Raw genomic sequence first — 19,335 nt, 5'->3', positions numbered from 1 at the left:
GATGAAACTAAAATTGAATAATTTGACCATTCTTACGTTTGGACAAAAAAGGGAGAAGCTTGGAAGCCTGTGGATGCTCTTCCAACAGTGACATGGAGGTTGCAGCATTATGTGGGTTTATTTTGCTGCAGGAGGGACTGGTGCCCTTCACAATACAGATGCATCACAAATAAAGAACATCATGTGGCAAATTTTACTTACCTGATCCTGTCGCGATCCCCGATCTGGACGGTCCGACGAAGATTAAGTCTGGCGCGATTCATAAAGCTTGTGCGCCCGAGTTCCTGCATCCGCCGCTTCCCCGCCGAGGTCTGCCAGAGTTCACCTTCTTCTTCCCGGTGCTTGTAAGTGCCTGTCTTGCGACACAATTCGAAATGTTAAATCGCGCGTGTTGTCGAAATCCGTCGGACAACCCGTCCCCTTGATTTGTGTTGTGGGCAAGCCAGAAAAGCCAAAATCCAATCGCCTGCGCCTAATTCCCCCATCTAAATGTGGCACAAAACGGAAATCGCCGGGAAACCCAACAAATATGCGCTCCTATGTGGCAATACTGCAGCAACATCTCAAGACATCAGCAAGGAAAATAAAGCTTTGGTGGAAATTGCTGTTCAAAAAAGAAAGTGACCTGAAGATACTGCCAAACTGGTGATAAAGTGGTAACAAAGTCCATGTTTTGGAGCCGTCAGAAAGCCCTAATCTCAATCCTATTGAAAAATTATGGGCAAAGCAGAAAAGGCAGGTTACACATCTATTCCATTTCTTATACCAGGAGGAATGGGATATCGAAAATGGTTAACCCAAGTCATACAGTTTAAGGGCAATGGTACCAAATACTAATGAAATGTATGTAAACGTTTTACGTTATTTTGCTTAAAGTAATGAAAATGTCTTAAACTCTCTCTCTCTCTCATAATCTGTCATTTGGCAAATATTAATAATATTGCTAATCCTAATCGACGTAAAATGGGAAAGATTTATTCTGAGTTAATGTTGGATGGTAAGAAAACCATACGTATATGTCCCTTTATATAGTGTATGTAAACTTCTAGTTTCTGGAGACCGCTAGAAATTGAAAATAATAAAAATTTGCTGGTGCTATTGATGATTACACTTTTAAGGAATCCTTCACGAAAAACCTTTTCTTTCTTCACCACAGCAATGCTAAAGAAACCTGTGGTAACAGAAGTAAGAACCCCTACAAACACCTGGAGTGGACTGGGCTTCTCAAAATCTATGCCGGCCGAAACCATTAAAGAACTGAGACGAGCTAACCATGTGTCATACAAGCCGACCATGAGTACGACCTACGAGGTACCTCCTTTAAGTCAGAGTTGCAGCATTCTTCTGCCAAACTTCATCCTTTTATTGTCTTGGTTTTCATGGTGACGTTGTCAGTGTTCCATGAGTAGATGTAATTTCTTTTATGGCATTCATGGAAAATCATGCTCAAGTTCCTCCTGCTCCCATATGTTCATAGATCAACCTTTGGTAGCCAGGATGTGTTTCTGTATTGGTAATCTATGGCCCATAAACTGTAATGGATCACATAATAGAGAGTCAAGAATTTTTTGGTATATAGATTTAGCTCTGAGCACAAAGAGATTATAATTCTGCGCATCTTTCAACCTGTAGTAACATTTATGTAACAGCGATATTTATAATAGTCATTTCAGTCGAGGCTTGTTCGATGGAACGGTTGAAAATAGTCGATAAACAGTACTCTGCTATCTTTTTTTTAGCACTGTAACTGTGTGTCTATTTCATAATTTTGTTGGTGGGGGGAGGATGAGGAAAGCTTGTTATTAGAATGGGTCAACACTACCCTATATCCACTAATAGACAGGAGAGGAGAGAAGTTGTATTAGTTGAGGTTTTTCCGTCGGTCCGATGGTGTTTCGGGGCTGCTGCAGATCTCCTGGCTATGCCGATCTGTCAGTAGAGCCAAATATATTGACATTGATGCTTGAAATATTGAGGACTAGGGAAAATAATACAACAATGCCGGATTCAGTGGAACATGCTTATCACAAGTTGGCGGTGGTTAGGATGATGAAAAGGTCCTCTTGAACCCCTTAATTAAGCATGTCATAATAGTGGGGTGCAGCATTGTTAAGAATGCATGGAGCCTTAATTGGCAAAGTCTCCATAAGGAGAACTCTTACATCCCGACCCTAGTCAAAAGCCTCTCGCTCGGCAAAACCCTACACTGTACTGAAGAGACCCAACCTGGTCGAAACAGCGCTGTATACAGTTGGGTGATGTACTACAATCTGGAGGTCTACACCCTGGAATAGATATACCGGTTTGGTTTTCCTTATCCCATCCTGGAAAACTTATTTGAATATTTTCCCAGTGGAACATCAATGGCTAGAAGTCTCTACACTCCTACACGTTGGCCTTGATTGTCTCCGTAAGGAGAAATCTTACTTTCTGACACTACAGAGGGCTCGGACAGAACTTTCTCCTTACAGGGCTGGTGTCTTCTGTATTCTACATCCTCAATCCTGAAACATGAGGACGTATAATACAGCAGACCTCTTGGAAATCTAGAGTTCAAGATTATGTTCAACTACATAACCAAGTAATGTTTTTGACCTTGAGAGCTATAATTGTGTGGAAGAAGTCAGTCATTCTTGTTAGACATATAACGTACAGCTTCATGTTTTACCCATTTATTTTGTAATGTATACAATGAATGCTTCAGCAAATTCCCAGTTTTATACCGAACAAACCATACAAAACTGATATAAACATAACTATAGCATGAGAACTCCATTGTGCTAGAGGTCATGTTAGGTTTATTTATATCCCAGATTATGGACTCCTAAATCTGTGGTGTCTGAACTATTTATGTTCCCTGTGGGACCTTCCTTACACATTGACGTGTTCTATGTAAAGTTTATGGAGAATTTTCTGGTTTAGGCCCCCTCGATGTCTCTCTCACGGTCAAACAGTCGAGAGCAACTGGGAAATGGTAGCGACTCTGAAAACTGGAGGGACAGGAACGGGATTGACTCATCTCATAATGACTACTCCTCATCAATTGGAAGTCCCAAGAGGAAGCAGAATAAATCTGGTAAGCGTTTGTTAGGAGCTTCCGAATCACGTGTCCTATAATGATGCACTCTCTACTATCAGTGTATGTGATTGCACATGGTAAAATATTGGACTTCTCTCAATGTCTAGGTTGTTATTGTCCGCCCCATAAATAAAACTATCAGTATGATCTGTTTTCTGCCATTTTGAAACTCTGCTTTTACATGGAAAACAGATGTTTTGACTGAATTTGTTCTATTTATATAATACACATCAACGCACATTGTTCTTTGCATAATCTTTATGTTCTGAAGTCAGAAACTGGAAATTCTACATGGTATAGTAGAAAATGTTTGTCTCAAGGGAATGTGTAATAGGAAATTATTAGAATGGGAGGGAATAAATTGTTGACACTGAATGGGAGCACATAGCCTGGCATATTGTGTACTGCATGTTACCACCTATTGTGTGTAACTTAACTTTTTATACAAGTCTGTGTTGTGTTGTTATCAATCGTATACTCTCTTCCTAGCGGTTTAAGATTGCACTGTTGCCCATCTATAGTAGAACCCCAGGCCATCAATTTGTAATGGGGGGGTTGTCCAATCGCAACAAGTTATCCTATGTCCACAGGAATTATAATAACCTGCACAACAGTGTGTGTCCTAGTGGAGGGACACCATGGATTATAAGAACAGGGGTTCATTGTACCCGGAGTGAACACGTGCAACCAGCTACTCTATTAGTCTCTATGGCGCTGATGGAGATGAATGGGAGCAGTAGTTGGCTATGTCTTCCAGTGCCATGGACCTAAAATGGAGCAACCATACATGTCTGACTTGCCTCTCCATTCATTTGTGCTACAATAGTCTCACATGTTTGCGTGATCTGTGGAACACTTGGACCCCCACCCATCAGCAAGTTATCGTGTGGATAAAGGGGTAACTTTTATGACTGGAGAACCCTTTAAAATCGCAGTATTGAACTTTATAGTTCTGATTTGTTGGTGGGTTCCTAGTAGTAACTATCCCTTTTAGCCATCCTACAATTTAGCAGTGATAAAGTCTGCAGGGTTTAAGGGACCTTAATGTATGATCATTGTATTCACCATAAGAACATAAACGGCACCTTGTTAAATAGTTTAATAATTTAGAAATCACTTGAACCTATTTTAACCTCCATATTCTTTTACCATACTTCACAGCAGAACACTATCTGAGCAGCAGCAACTACATGGACTGCATCTCCTCTCTAACTGGAAGCAATGGGTGTAATCTGAACAGTTCCTTCAAAGGTTCGGATCTTCCGGAACTGTTCAGCAAGCTTGGACTGGGGAAATATACCGACATCTTCCAACAACAAGAGGTCAGTGCGTTTCCAGATATCTATGCGGGACCTTGCACTTCAGGTCTCTGGGGTCATTATGTGAAATAATTTCTTTATAGCTTATGGTCCATGAGCAGTCATGTCTTGTTGCTATCCTGAAGATAAGCTCCATTCGCTGTAACTCGATGTGAAATCTTTATGTAGAGACATTGGAGAGATTAGTCTGTTTCTGGCATTAGATGATCTGGATATGAATGTGGTCATCCTTTGTGACCTCAGTGGGAGGCTTAGAGTTATGAAAATATTTCCTACTCTTATCCGAGACTAGCAAATGGGAAATTATTCTTCACTGACATATCAAATCACTACGCACTGTTTTATATGTATTGTAGATCAACAAATATCATATTCCTCCACCTACCTCTAAAATTCCTAATAGGTGACCTGAGCTAAAAAGAACAAAGTACAACTATTCTTAGGCAATAATTCCTTTAAAGGGAACCTGTCACCAGGAGACCCATTTTTGGCACACCCCCAATCCCCATAGAGCATAGTGCATACGCTGCCAAAGTGTTTTTGTATATATATTAAAAAAAAAAAAAAAAAGGTTTGGCAGAAAATAAGATATTTTGCTCGCTGTCATTCATGAGCTCAGACATTCTTGCACCTTAAAGGAGCGCATGCGCAGATGACTACGGGGAGCATGTGGCCCGCTCTGTATTCTGTGAGAGAGAAGATATTCATGGCTGACCCTTAGATTTCTGCAATAGAATTATATTTGGTTTACATTGAATAAAAACATGGATAAGCCCATCAGTTTTTCCAGTGGGATCTGCTTCCATCCATGATCCATTATTGACATGGATTTCAAAGCTTTGCTGTAAATTGAGATTACCATTGAAAATAGAGGGAAATAAATATCGGCAGACCATATGTAGGTCAGTGGTTACTAATAGATACTTTTATTGTTTCTCATTCTTTTAAACCCTTTATTTACCTTATTGGTTGGAGACTTGACTCTTTCACACAATAACCCTGTGATATAAAGCCAAACCATAGTCGGTGATCTTTACCCACCACTTAGATTCTTGTTGGTAATTTGCTGCCTTGAGTTTACTTTATGCCTGCGTCTTGGTAGAAGTCGTACCTGGCTTGTTACAATAGTTTTTGTTTTTGAAAGAAAGCTCGGAAATATTTTGGGCCGATCAAGGATATTACTTTTTAACAAGAAGAGAGTCTGTATTTGGTTTGGAAACCCAAACCTTTCCTACCTCCAGTCTTAAACATAATAGACTCGATTCAACCAATAAATATTGTAGGATTTTCCAAGTAGAAATCTGGTTCTGTTTCCCTTGAAAATGACATGTTTCGTGTGTTTAAACCTTTGTTGGACGTGAACCTATGGTGTTAACCAGGGGACAGATGATTTCCCTGGCTGCAGTAAGACTCCAGCTTTACAGGGTGTGCCTGGTGTAGCCATATGATTATATGCATGCATACCTAAAGGATAAGCTACACTAAATAATGTAATTTTCATTATCACAAAACCATGTAACCCCAAATGTGCTCTGGTTTTACTTCTCCATGTTGCCAGGTCTGACAGAGAACCAAATGTAACATTCTCCGGATACTGCTCCTTTATTCAGTGTGCAGTATATAGAGATAAATCCCTCGGCCATATCTACAATATGGAGAACTTACTCTCCAGCACAGAATATGTGTAATAGTAATATGACATTTTACCACTGACCACTAACCTGAACTATTGGCTTTCTACCGCTCTAGATTGATCTACAGACATTCCTCACGTTGACCGATCAGGACTTAAAGGAGCTTGGAATAACAACATTTGGGGCACGAAGGAAAATGCTGCTGGCTATATCAGGTAATGATCAAACTTAATTGTGGAGAAGGTCCAAGTGAGGTCTGTAGTACATGAGGTTGTTGAATAGGTTTTTTTTTATCAGAACAGATCACTATGAGTACAGCATGTTGGGAAAAAAACAATCTCAGAATTGTTTAGATAAGTAACAGTGTTCAAAGGCGACGCAATTCAGAATACAAAAAATGGGGCTTAAGCTATAAACTGACTGCGTCCTTAAGGGGTTAAATGCTTAGGGAAAGAGAAAACATTACTTTTGTTCTGTGATCAATGGAGTATGACTTTTTAGCATTGGAGATGAAGAAACAAGTCATCTTTGTAGTTAGTGGGTGTCCCAAGAGATCAACCACCACTGATGGTAACAGTCCCTAGCTATTTGGCATCATGAAACAATAATCGGAACCATTTACAACTGGAACTCAAGAAATTCTGCTACATCTGCAACATCCCCCAATGGTGGCTTGGGGACCCGGAGCCCTAGGTACCCAAGTGGCCGGCTAAGTGTGGCCTAGCGCTTTTTGATGGTTTCAGTGCTTGGTACCATGAAACGGAGGCCTCGTCCAGCCTGGCAGGTCTCAGCAGGTGGAATATACAAGAAATGGAGAGGCTAAAGGTGTAGGTTTCTCCTTGGAGCAACCCTGATGTAGGTATGGGATCCCTAGTGTTGGTAAATAGCCTGGCACAGGATCACTCAGAGGCAATGTGGGTAAAGCATTCAACTTACATTCCTTTTATTGGAATTTGGCAATGGCCACAATCGCAGTAACTTCAAATGGATAGAGATGGCTGGTTGCATTTCGTTCTATAAGAGGTGCTTATAAGCCTGGTAGGGTAGCTTCAGGGTGAAGGGGATAGTTGGCAAACTTCAGGTGGTGGAAGTCTGCTTGGGCCTGGTCTACACTCAGGCCAATGGTGTCAGGGCAGCGTGCCACAGACTCCTCTGCTTCCATGAATCTCTGTAGCATAATCTCCCCTCGTGAGGTGGCAAGCTCGTTATTCAACCAGCTTTCTCCTAGCGTTACAAATGTTACAACACATCTCATTGGTCAACATTAGAGATGAGCGAGCACTAAAATGTTCGAGTACTCGTTACTGGAGTCTAACTTTTCCCGATGCTCGAGTGCTCGTTTCGAATAACGAACCCCATTGAAGTCAATGGGAAACTGGAGCGTTTTTCAAGGGGACCAAGGCTCTGCGATAAAATGTGTCATTTTATTGAGAAATAAGGAAGTCAGTCCTGTTTCCTCGTTTTTTTTTTATTCAATGGAATATTTTTCTTCAAAAAGGAAAACAATATGTGTGAAGAACACATTGCAGATGTTTCCATACATCCGCTAACTTATCAGAAGACATGAGTGCATCTTCACACATATTGTTCTTCACATATGCTAACTTATCAGAAGTATATTTGCAATGACTGCCATCGATCGCAAATGTGTGTATTACTGTGATGGTGTATTGACAATAAATGATCCTTAAGTGAAAGCTCGATCTCGAGCTGGCGAAATACTCGTCCGTGCAACAAGCCGTTTCAAGTACGCTAATGCTCGAACGAGCATCAAACTCGGACGAGTATGCTCGCTCATCTCTAGTCAACATTATTGGCATTGCTCCTCAGGCAGAGAGTTTTCAGCTGCATTACCATTATCCAGCACCTGAGAACCCTCGTGAGTTAATCAGGCTCTTTAAGAAAACTCTGGGACGTGGAGAGGGCTTTAAGTTTCGCAAAACCAGGTTTACCCCTTGCATTGGCAGGGATGTTGCACATCCCCGTTAAGTTACTGCAGTAGACAGGCTTGAAGGTAGGAACCAAAACTTGTAGATTGTATTTAATTCTACTTTATATTAAAAGGCAAACCAAAAAACAGAATTTTCCCTACCGACCGAAAGCCACTATTTGAGCAGCTGAACCATGGTGAAGGTTGATTCTGCCATATGTTACTTAGGTACACTATATATATTACGTACATACCTAAACAACCTTCTAAACAACCTTATTTGCATTGTTTTCAGAACTGAACAAAAACAGAAGAAAGTTGTTTGAGCCGACCAATATCCGATCTGCATTCTTGGAGGGAGGAGCCAGCGGGAGGCTGCCACGCCAGTATCACACAGACATTGCCAGTGTCAGTGGTCGCTGGTAGCAGTCAGCAGGAACACTTGACCATAAGTGCAAAAAAACATCATGGCTGACCTGTGGACAAACACTTTTTTTTTTATTCTCGTACCATCAGCACTTTAACGTCAAGGTACCACGGACCAAAGTCACGTGTTCACACAAGTACTTGTTGTTCAGAACACCAAATGTGGGATATGTTTTTTTTTTTTTTTGTTCGACTATGTAGACTGGACCGAAATGCAATAGCAGGAAAAAAAAAAAAAGTTTAATGGTTTTATGTTTTAGTATTTTATGTATAACTATATTGTATGCACTGAAATTTTTACATTTACTGAATGAAGAATTAATCTCTCAGATCTCCGAGGACATAACGGTTTTATTGTGAAGGATTTGTTTCTAGTACTCCATGGTAATCATCAGATTTCTCTGCACTTTACATCTTCCCAACTATTTTCTCCTGTGGAAATGACCTGTTCTCTCCGCTCTTCTTCCATGTACTCCCGTCATGCATTTACAGTAGCAATAATTCATCCTCCTGTAAGTATTGTAAAGTATTTCTTCGATGCCAACGTAAGCTGGAAACTGGGGACCCTTATGCAATTACTGGTAGTAGATGAGACAATTTTTTTTTAATTCTGTTATTTAATATTCTCTGAACGCTTACAATGAAACACGTTCACTGTAACAGATGAAAGGACCAGGGTGGACTTTGTAGTTAGGATTTCTTCTCCTTTGCACTCATCCCCAGCGCAAAGCGGCGCAGGCGGGGAGATGCAGTATCCGTTTTATGATAAAGAGGATGGAAACCATCTCCATATGTAACTAAGTAGCCATCGGCTATTGGGGGGGGGATACTTCTTTCAATTCAATAACCAAAGGTGAATATCACACGTCAACCACATCCATCACTTTTATACTGTGAAACCTCATGGAAGTCCAATGTCACGCTATGTGACCATAACGGTCAAGGACATCACACATTGCCTTGTTGTGTCAATGTCTTGGTTTCAGTAGAGGGGGGGGGGGGCAGTTGGTTTACATTTCCAGATTGCAAAGACTGTAAATGAGCTTGGACTGTAATGCCTTAAATCTCCACATGTGGAGCTACACCAGCGACGAGACAAGTGCTCTTGATAAGTGGCACCTTAAGGGTCTGAAAGCACCAGGTCAATGACACCCGCGCCAATGATTGCTTTCACGATTAACTTGCCACATGACTATTTGCACACACAAAGGGAATGTTTTTTTGTTTTTTATTTTTTTTTTAGAAATATATATATATAAATAAATCTATTTTTCTTCTTTTGCTGCGTAGAGTTACATTTATGGGCATAGGCAATGCAGCAAATATTGATTTCCGATAAGTCACTATTGAGTGGTGGTTTGGGGCTTTGCACACTACATTTGGTGAACCACTTCATTTATAAAATTTTTTTTTTTTTTTTTTTTAGGGTGTTAATACTATAAAGCATTTTATGCCGTAATGGAATTTTTTGGAATCCCACATTTTTAATAAAACACATAATATGGGGTATGAAACTTTTTATAATTTTTATAGCGTGTTTCCCTTTTTTCTGTTCGATTGTTGGGTTTAAATTGTACAACTTGTTCTTGGATTCTAATTTTCATGTGACAGGGTGTGGCACAGGAATATTCTAGATCACCCAAAGGTACTGCAAGAGTAAATCACAACTTCTGGAGAATTCTTTTCACTTTTTATTTTATTCTTTAATGTTGATCCATAAGTGACAGTGTTTTGTGATTCCGTTTATCCCATTATTTGTTACTTTTATTTTGTGCCATGAGAGAGACAAGATATCTGTAAATGAAGAACAGATACAGATTGTATTTCATTCAGGGGCAGGGGGTCAACAAACTTTTTTTGTTTTTTTTTTTACTTTTTTTTTTTTAATGAAATGTGGATTGCGACCATTAAAATGGATTTTTTTAAACTAATCGTGTTATTTTCAAAAAAATAATAAATTTGTAACCCCCCAACATGTGTGATTTGATGTTTTATATTTTCATTTCTGTAATAGTTTTTTTCTTTGTAGGGATTTGTCATGTACACGTAACATAACAGGATTATCCAGCTATATAAAAACAGATAAAGTAGTTGAAGAGAAACCAAAAATTAAAAGTTTTATTGTTGTATCATCAGCTTTTACATCACTAGACTAAGCATCAGATTCAGGTAGGATCTTAATACATTCTTTCTAGAATTCCCCTTTTTTTTGTCAATCTCACCCATTTTTCTATATAACTGATATAACTGATAAACCCGTCGCAGAGCTATGAAGGGGGTATGAACAGGACTCATGGGCTGAGCCCTCTTCATACAGAGATGGGCTTTGCTGGATATCGCAGCAAAGACCCATCGCTAACACCCGATCAAGGGTGTGAAACTTTTCTTTGCCGCCGGCATAGTCGCCGGCGGCACTGAAAGCATGGCGGCGCATTGGCGCCATGTTACCTTCGATCGTCACTCCCCCGAACGTCATCGGGGGGTTGGCGATCGGTTGCCATGGTAGCCTCGGGTCTTCGTTTGACCCGAGGCTGAATGACTTCTGCATATTCATTACAATGAGCCAGTGGCTCATTGTAATGAATCATGTGCAGAAATGCCATATATTGCAATACAGAAGTATTGCAGTATATGGTAGGAACGATCTGACCATCTAGGGTTAATGTACCCTAGATGGTCACAGAAATAGTGAAAAAAAAAAAGTTTTAAAAAATGTAAAAAAATTAGTGAAATATTAAAAGTTCAAATCACCCCCCTTTCCCTAGAACTGATATAAAATATAATAAACAGTAAAAATCACCAACACATTAGGTATCGCCGTGTCCCAAAATGCCCGATCTATCAAAATATAAAAACGTTTATAACCAGCAGTGACCTCAGAGACTGGAAATGGCGCCCAAATGTCCGAAATGCGACTTTTGCACCTGTTTACATGAAAAGTGATCAAAATGTTGCACAGTCCTCAAAATGGTAGCAATGAAAACATTGGATCATTTCGCAAAAAAAATGACTACTCCCCCAGCTCCGTACAGCAAAGTATGAAAAAGTTATGAGCGTAAGAAGATGGGGAAATTTTTTTTTTTCCTTTTTTGTACACATTCGTTTAATTTTTGAAAATGTATTAAAACGCAATAAAACCTGTAAAAATTTGGTATCAACGCGATCGCACCGAACTAAAGAATAAAGTAGAGGTGTTATTTGTAGCGTAGAGTGAAAGTCATAAAAACTGAGCCCACAAGAGTGTGATGTACATGCGTTGTTTTTTTTTAATTTTTCCACATTTGGAATTTTTTTCCTGCTTTCCAGTACACGGCATGTCATAATAAATAACAGGAAAGTAAAATTTGTTACGCACACAACTCTGTACACGGAAAAATGAAAAAGTTATGGATTTTTGAAGGTGGAGAGTGAGAAATGAGCGAAAAAAACCCTGCGTCCTTAAGGGGTTAAAAAAAAAATCACCCTAAAGTCATATGCAAATGAGCCGAGATGTTACTTTTGGCCTGGGAGGAGTCGCTTTTGGTGTCTTAAAGGTATTGTGTATCAATACAGATGCCCCTATCTTTGGTTCTAAAATAGATGAAAATCTCATCTTTCAAATCACATTGTGGTTCTGTGAGCTACAGAACCAGAGATACTGGCAAGAAAAGGAAGGAATTGGATTTTTACTGCATTATAGATTCCCAACTATGTAACCATAACACACCAAACTATATAAAGATAGTAGCGTGGTGTGGGATCAAGCATTACAAGCTTACCTCTTTATCTCATATCTATTAGCTGACATCTATTTTTTTTTTTTTTTTGCATTTCAATAGTTTTTTATGTTCCTATGTCTGTTTTTTCTTGTACTACAGTAAATAAAAATTTGATTTATTATAATCGCTACACCTACGTCTTTCTTATATAGTTTGGTATGCAATTTTATTGGTGACCCAACAGCACCTGAGAATGATATTCATGGAATGAGGTCCAACCAATCTTGTGGAATAGACATGGATTTCCTCCTTTCGATGTAAAGCGATGGTCCTATAAAAAAAAAAAAATATTACAAGATTTTTTTTTTAGCCCATACTGGACTCTTGGCAAATCAATCCTGTTTTTTTTTTTTTTAAATTCACATTCCCAACTATTTAATTGTCTGTATCTCTGGCTCTGTAGCTCAAGAATAAGCCTGATGTGCTTTGAAAGATGAGATATTTATCTTTAATTTGGATAGCATGGTTCTAGGCCGGCCGGAAGCTCCTTGTGCGCGGCTTCTGTGCTCCTGTAAACAAAGCGGGGATCACACGGACATCGGCGCGGGACATCAGCAGTGCCGGAGGAGGTAAGTACAGGTAAGGTAAGTTTTTTGGGGTTTTTTTTTTGTTTTGTTTTTTTAAATGGCCCACCCCAACCCGGCCATAATTATTTCTTAAACTCGGATAACCCTTTTAACATAGTAGATGGAATTCTAGAAAGGCCAATTTATACTTGAGAGCGGTGGTTGTTTACTGGGAACATATTTCTCATTCACAGTATAGAGGAGAAGTGTCTGATATATTGGACTGGATCCTCGCAACTGCTTCCCATTGGTAACTCCTTAAACTTGACCTTTTATTAGGTTGGTTCTAAGTAGAGACTTAGTTTGTGAGATTCATCAACCTGTCTACGCCAGAATTCTACAGTAATTTCTACCGGAAATGCTGCTTGCCACATTTATTGAGCGTTTTAGACCATTATTTGGCCATTTTCCGATATGTATGAAAAAGTGGCGTGGCCTCAGGAGGAGGGGAGGGATGCGCCCTTGAGGGGCCTAAATCATTGTGGCCTAAATCGGGTGGCAGAAAATTGAGTGTGAGCATCAGAAAGTTACGACATAAGCTAAACCAACTTATAGCTGGTGTAAAGTAAGACTTCACATTTGTGAACTACTCCAGATACTTCTTGCAGTAGGATATATCTGGCGCAGAACACGACTGTGGAGTCTGACTCCACTGGTCTATTCACTGCCACTTTTCATGCACATTCCTCAGTGAGTCTATGTAGAATGTTGAATTAAAAGTAAAACCAAAGGCTTTCTAGGTTCATGAATAAATTTATTTTGGATATCAGTAGTTAAGGGGATCCACTTTTCTGTTACATTTAAATATTGCCTGTATCTCTATTTCCCTTAGTTCTATGTTCCACCACATTTGTATCGCGCTCAGGGGTGCCGGGGCTATAGGACTGGTTATATATTGGATTGGCAGAAATAGGCGAGCGTTGTAAATCTAAATGTGGAACGCTGAACCATCGTCTTTATGGTCAGTGGTTGTTTCAGCAGCCAGATCCTTACCTTGGGGCCCCTTTCCTTCTATCTAAACTTTTGTCCCCAATTTTTATATTAAAAAAAATATATATATGTAAAATAAACTTTTTTTTGGATGTGTGGGAACTGTAATACAATGTTTATATGGCTATCAAGACCTTAAATTAAAAGGAAACTTATTTCCATTTCCTTTTTGGTTAAATACAGTGATACCACAATCCATGCCTCAATGATTGGACCTCCCAAAATATTCCCTACTCAAAACGATGGCTTTAAAACCACAGAGTTTGGGGGTAAATATTTATATTATCCATGCATACATACAAGGAGACCACCCAAGATTGTAAAGCAATGAATTAACCCCTTTTTTTTTTTTTTTTTTTTTTTATATCATTTGGGAATTTTCTCATATCCACATTGTGCACACAAGTTGTAGAATGTTATTAGATTGAAAATAGATATTATGAAAAAGGCTGACACTGACAAGAGGAGTATAACATTAAAGGGACAGTGTCACCAGCTTTTACACCACTAAAATACCACCCCCCTAAGGGAGGGCATAAAATATCCTTTCTAGAATTCCTTTGTTTATGTTTTTTTTATTCCACCCATTTACCTATAAAGAAAAAAAAAATCACCTCCAAAGTCGCATGAAAATGAGCTGAGAAGAGGCCGGGAGATCATTTAAGTTGCCTATATCTTGGGTAGTGATGAGTGCACCTGAACTGCAGTTTTGGGGTCTGTTCCAAGTATTACAAGTTTGGGTCCCTAGACATGAACATGGACTTAAGCAAGAAGCACTGATCACCGGTGTTATCCCTTACATGCTGCTTGCAGATTTGCTGATGGCATGCAAGGGATAACGCCCATGATCGGTGTCAGCGCAGATCATAGGTGTTAAGGAGCAGATCAATTTTAAAACCCACCTACAATTGATTCACCTACAAAAGACCTTTCTCTGTCATGGCTGCACTTGGCTCTGAAGCCTGCTGGCACCATGATACTTAGGGGGAATGTGAGCATGATCTTTTCAGCCCACAGTAGAAAGGGGGCAACATAAGGGAAAATGTTTTTTTACCCCCTCACCACAACATCTCCACCGGAGTGAGAGGGGTACACCCCCAGGGACAGGAAACCCAGACTTTAAATTTCCATGCCGCCTCCTGGGATATTCTGTTCCCGTGGGAGACCTAGCAAGAACCTCAGTGAGGATCGGAGTAAGGGGGTTCCGGTAGTCGAATGTGTCCACTGAATTGACCATGGGCTGCTCGGATTACCTGGTTCAATGCCAAGCCTGAACGCTTTGGGGGAGTCTCGAGGGCTGCCTTGTACCTGCCAGAGAGATGGCGGCACAGGTGAGTGCTGAGTACACGTCACATGATTGAAGCCGCTGCTGGTTATATACTGGGGGAATGTGCTTGCTGGCTATATACTGGGGAGGCTCGGACCAATTCATTTCCCACCCTGGGCTTATACTCGAGTCAATAGGTTTTCACAGTTTTTGTGCTAAAATTAGGTGCAATGGCTTATACTCGAGTATATGCGGTATATAAAAATTCCACAGGTCCCCAGAAGTAGTCCTTCCCTCTTTCTATGCCAATCCTTCTTCAGAACTAGAGAACTAGTTTCATAATCTAGACATAATACTGGCTCTATTAGAATATCTAGATAGAACAGCCCCTTGGAGGAAGTGAGATAGGTTCTTTGTCCTGAAACAAGGGAGGAAAGGCCTCTTCCAACACCATAGCAAGATCTGGCAGTGCCCTTAACCCTTAAAGCTCATTCGACCAGAATGGTAGCTACCTCCTGGGCAGAGTTTAGAGAGGTGTCAATAGAACAGATCTGTAGAGCAGCTACATGGTCCTCTCTCCACACTTTCTTTCGTCACAATCGAGAAATGTCTTTTGGTCGTAGGGTACTATCCTCTGTTGTCTCTCCCTGAGTGGTGTTTCCTATTTTACTCTCTCCGGTGGTGCTGTCATGGGGAGGGGGTAATCGGTAATTACGTACTGGTAATTTTTTTTCCTGAACTGCTTAGTTCCCTCCCATTTATTTTCCTTTCTCTCTGTATTTCTCACATGGTGAAAAAAGGGGAAAGAATGGGTACCCCTTATTGTTAAGTCACTTGGTGTAATGTGGGAGCGGTTATTTAATTTAAAATGTATAAGTCTTGTACAGTTCTCTGAAAAGGAGGCCGAGGAGGAGGTGGTAAATTTAATGTCATGGCTTACCGTCCCTGGGGGCAGGCCCCTCTCTCTTTTCGGTGGTGCTTTCATGGTTCAGGAAAATAAAATTACCAGTACGTAATTACTGATTTTGTGTGCAGCCAGTCCATGGTTGCACGAAGGCTGAATTTACTAAAAGGCTCCGGTTTATGACTTTAGAGGAGTTTTTTTTGTTGTTGAGATAAGCCGGTGAAAATGAACATAAAACATGGAGTTACAGAAAGAAAGTTTTATACCCTACCCGCGGTTGCTGCTAGTATAATTTTGTAAACGCTGGTTCCCTTTAACTATTTAGTTGCAAAAGCACCAGGCAAGGGGTGACAAATATTCAGCAATGGAACATTTAAGGTTGATATTGAAAATTAGGCAAGGCTTATGGGATCACTTATTAGATCACTGGAAAAAAAGTCAATGTACAATATTGTCGCCCATGGGGGAATATTTACCACCACATTGTCTGATTTCTTGTACTACTTTTTGAGACAATTTTGTCAAAAAGTAGTACAAGAAACCAGGCAACGTAGTGCTACATTTCACCTCCTTGTGATGTATTCCCGGTATTTTAAGATTATTATCTACTTTAGTAATCCAAGGAAAGGATATGCCTCATGGATGTGTTTGAAGAGCAGACATTGAACATCCAGAACATCACTGTCTCATAGGGGTTGCCACCTTGCCACTGTGCATTCAGGTGCCATCTTTTCCAGGTAAGTGATATACCATGTAAAAGAGAACCTGATTCTTCACAGCAGAACACCTTAATGTTGCTCCGTGATTCTGTTGTGTCCTCGCATACACATTGTTGGGGTCAGTATGACAATACTACATGCTATGATACTGGGTAATTTGTATCAATCTATAACCAGCATTAATTTTTAAGTAATTTGTACCACAGTATCTCTTCTGTTGGATTGGACTAGTGCAGCAATTGGTTTACTGGCCTTCCTTCATCGTACCTCATTTGGTACATTGGGGCTTATTTACTTACCCGGTCCCTGCATGATCCCCTATCCGGACTGTCCAATGAGAATGAACTCTGCCACGATTCACTAAGATCGTGCGCCCGATATCCTGCATGTGTTGCTTCCCCGATCAGGTCCGCTGGAGTTCACCTTCTTCTTCCCAATGCATGTAAGTGCTTTGCTTGCGACACAATTTTAAAGTTACATCCCGTGGTTTGTCCCGTGGTTTTCGCATGAAAATCCGCTCATGTGCGCCATAAACCCCTTTTAAATCCCTGTCCCAGCGCCGCAAAGTGGAAATCGTCGGGATATCCGACAAAAGTGCGATCAGCGGCGCCCTTAGTAAATGAGGCCAGTTGTGTAGTAAAGGGAACACGTCACAAGATCTACCATTTTCTGGTCCAGATGTCTTGCTGAGGAAAATTTTTGGCCCTGAGTTTTATGCATCAACATTAAGTCAGATTTTAATACATCAACATTAAGAAGTGACCGTAACTTGCTGTGTAATATATCTTACCCACTGACGGGATTAATTGTAAAAACTATTCAGCAACATATAACGACATGGAAACATTGACATAAGGCTGAATTGGTTAATTTCTTGGTAAACACATCCCTAACAGGCGGCTATGCCGAGTAACGTTGGACCTTTGACCGCCTGTGTTTCGGCATTCATTGTGCTGACAAGTGCACTCCCCGGGGCAGAATTATGTCAAGACAATATCCTGTTACATGATCAAAAGTCTGACTTATTTTGACTGTTTCAATTCCCTAATGCTTCATGAAATTAATGTTAACCTTGCGCTTTTCTATGGAGGGGAATGCTGTAACTCCGGAAAGCAAATAGGTTTTATGAAATGTTCAGATCCAGAAAGTCTTGGTGAAACCTCGTAATGCTATCTACACACAAACCAGTGCTCTCCACAGGCCACAAATAACTGTTTGTGGCCTGTGTGTCATCTGCAGGTGAGCTCCACTTACATGGTGGTGACAATCAAAGAGAGTCAAACCTGCTCCATAGCTGCCAGCTGGGCAGTCCGATCACCCATGGGGCCGTAGAAACTAAGGCTGTCTGTAAGCCCATAGAAAGGCATGGGGACATATGGTAGCTGTTGAAACTGCGGCTAGCAAATGTCCAAAAGCTTACAGCTGTGTGCATGTAGCCAAAGCCTAATGTAAAGTCTACTCAACTGTAGTTGTTGGTTAATCCATCTTCAATTATCAATGAATAATTAACTGGCAAAGTTGAATTATCGAAGGGCGTTTCTACGTACGACTGGGAAATCCGGGACACAATTATTCCTCAGCGGCTCTGACTGCAAAAGAAACCATCTATTTATAGTTGGTTCCTGAGAGATGAGGAGGCCCGCAATATATGGGGGGGAAATGAGAGGAGGGACCGCAATATATGTGGGCTTGGCAAGATGAGGGGGCCCATAATATGTGGGGGCTAGGCAATATGAGAGGTGCCTGCAATATGTGGGGGAGGAAGACAAAAGGGGGCCCACAACATGTGGGGGCTTGGGAAGATGAAAGGGGGCCTGCAATATGTGGGGGCTTTGGAAGATGACAGGGGGCCCGCAAGATGTGGGGGCTTGGGAAGATGACAGGGGGCCCGCAATATGTGGGGTTAAGATGAGAGGGGTTGCCTAATATTTGGGGGGGATGAGAGGGGAGTGTGCAATATGTGTGGGGGGGGGGGGGGGAGACAGGGGGCTCACAATATGCAGGGGTTGGGAGGATGAGAGGGGGCCTGCAATATGTGGGGATGGGCGGGTGAGATGAGAGGGGGCCGAAATATGGGGGATAGAATGAGAGGTGAAAATTTGTACAACTTTTTATTACACAAACAATATTAATTATTTGCTGAAAGTGGACAACTCCTTTAACGAACATCTACCACCAGGATGAAAGACTGTATGCAAATGGGCCTGGGGGGCTCCAAGCTCCATAGGTGTTAAATGGAGCCTGGAGTCCCACAGGCTCAATTTCATACAGTCATTCTTCCTGGTGGAAGATGTCCTTTAAGGGACTTTACCTGCAGTTTTAACCATACAAAACTCAATTATCAATGAAGTGGCAGTACCCAGTGCTCGACATGCCACTCCATCCGGGACCCCCATTCTTGTAATCAGTGAAGGTCTTATTCGTCAGGTCCCAACCAGATTGTTCTACACTGCTACTGGAGAGGAGATTAAAATTAAACTTAGTTCAACTTTATTTCTGGTCCAGCCTTTGGATATGATCTGATGTTGGAAAATTAGGAAAATTTTTAACGTTCAGACAGATTTGGCACTCGATTGGCATACATGGTATTTGTCTCAGTCAAGTTAGTATCGAAAAGTATATTTAAACTCAAAAAATGAATAAGATGTCTACTAGTACATACTTCCAGGAAAACACGAAAAGGAAAGCCAAAATCAGAATAAGTCAGAAGACTATAATCATAGTCAGCTAAACAGTACATTCT

At 40.7% G+C, this 19,335-nt stretch overlaps 1 protein-coding gene across 8 annotated transcripts in view; it reads left to right on the top strand.

Moving 5' to 3' along the window:
* BICC1 (BicC family RNA binding protein 1) overlaps window positions 1-10,348 on the top strand; it is a 172,233-nt gene extending 161,885 nt beyond the window's left edge. For 7 of the 8 annotated variants that reach the window (XM_072129721.1, XM_072129720.1, XM_072129723.1 and 4 more), the window contains 5 exons: window positions 1,157-1,311; window positions 2,923-3,076; window positions 4,241-4,401; window positions 6,148-6,247; window positions 8,258-10,348. In XM_072129721.1, the coding sequence (XP_071985822.1) occupies window positions 1,157-1,311; window positions 2,923-3,076; window positions 4,241-4,401; window positions 6,148-6,247; window positions 8,258-8,388 (701 nt within the window). In that variant the 3' untranslated portion in view covers window positions 8,389-10,348. The remainder of the gene's footprint in view (window positions 1-1,156; window positions 1,312-2,922; window positions 3,077-4,240; window positions 4,402-6,147; window positions 6,248-8,257) is intronic. The other variant, XM_072129719.1, reaches the window with a different exon arrangement.
* The last annotated feature ends 8,987 nt before the right edge of the window (window positions 10,349-19,335 follow it).

This window comes from Engystomops pustulosus, chromosome 11 (assembly GCF_040894005.1).
Source record: "Engystomops pustulosus chromosome 11, aEngPut4.maternal, whole genome shotgun sequence".
NCBI classification, from domain to species: Eukaryota; Metazoa; Chordata; class Amphibia; order Anura; family Leptodactylidae; genus Engystomops; species Engystomops pustulosus.
The sequence above is the reverse complement of the archived record's forward strand: the minus strand, read 5'-3'. Positions and strand labels throughout refer to the sequence as shown.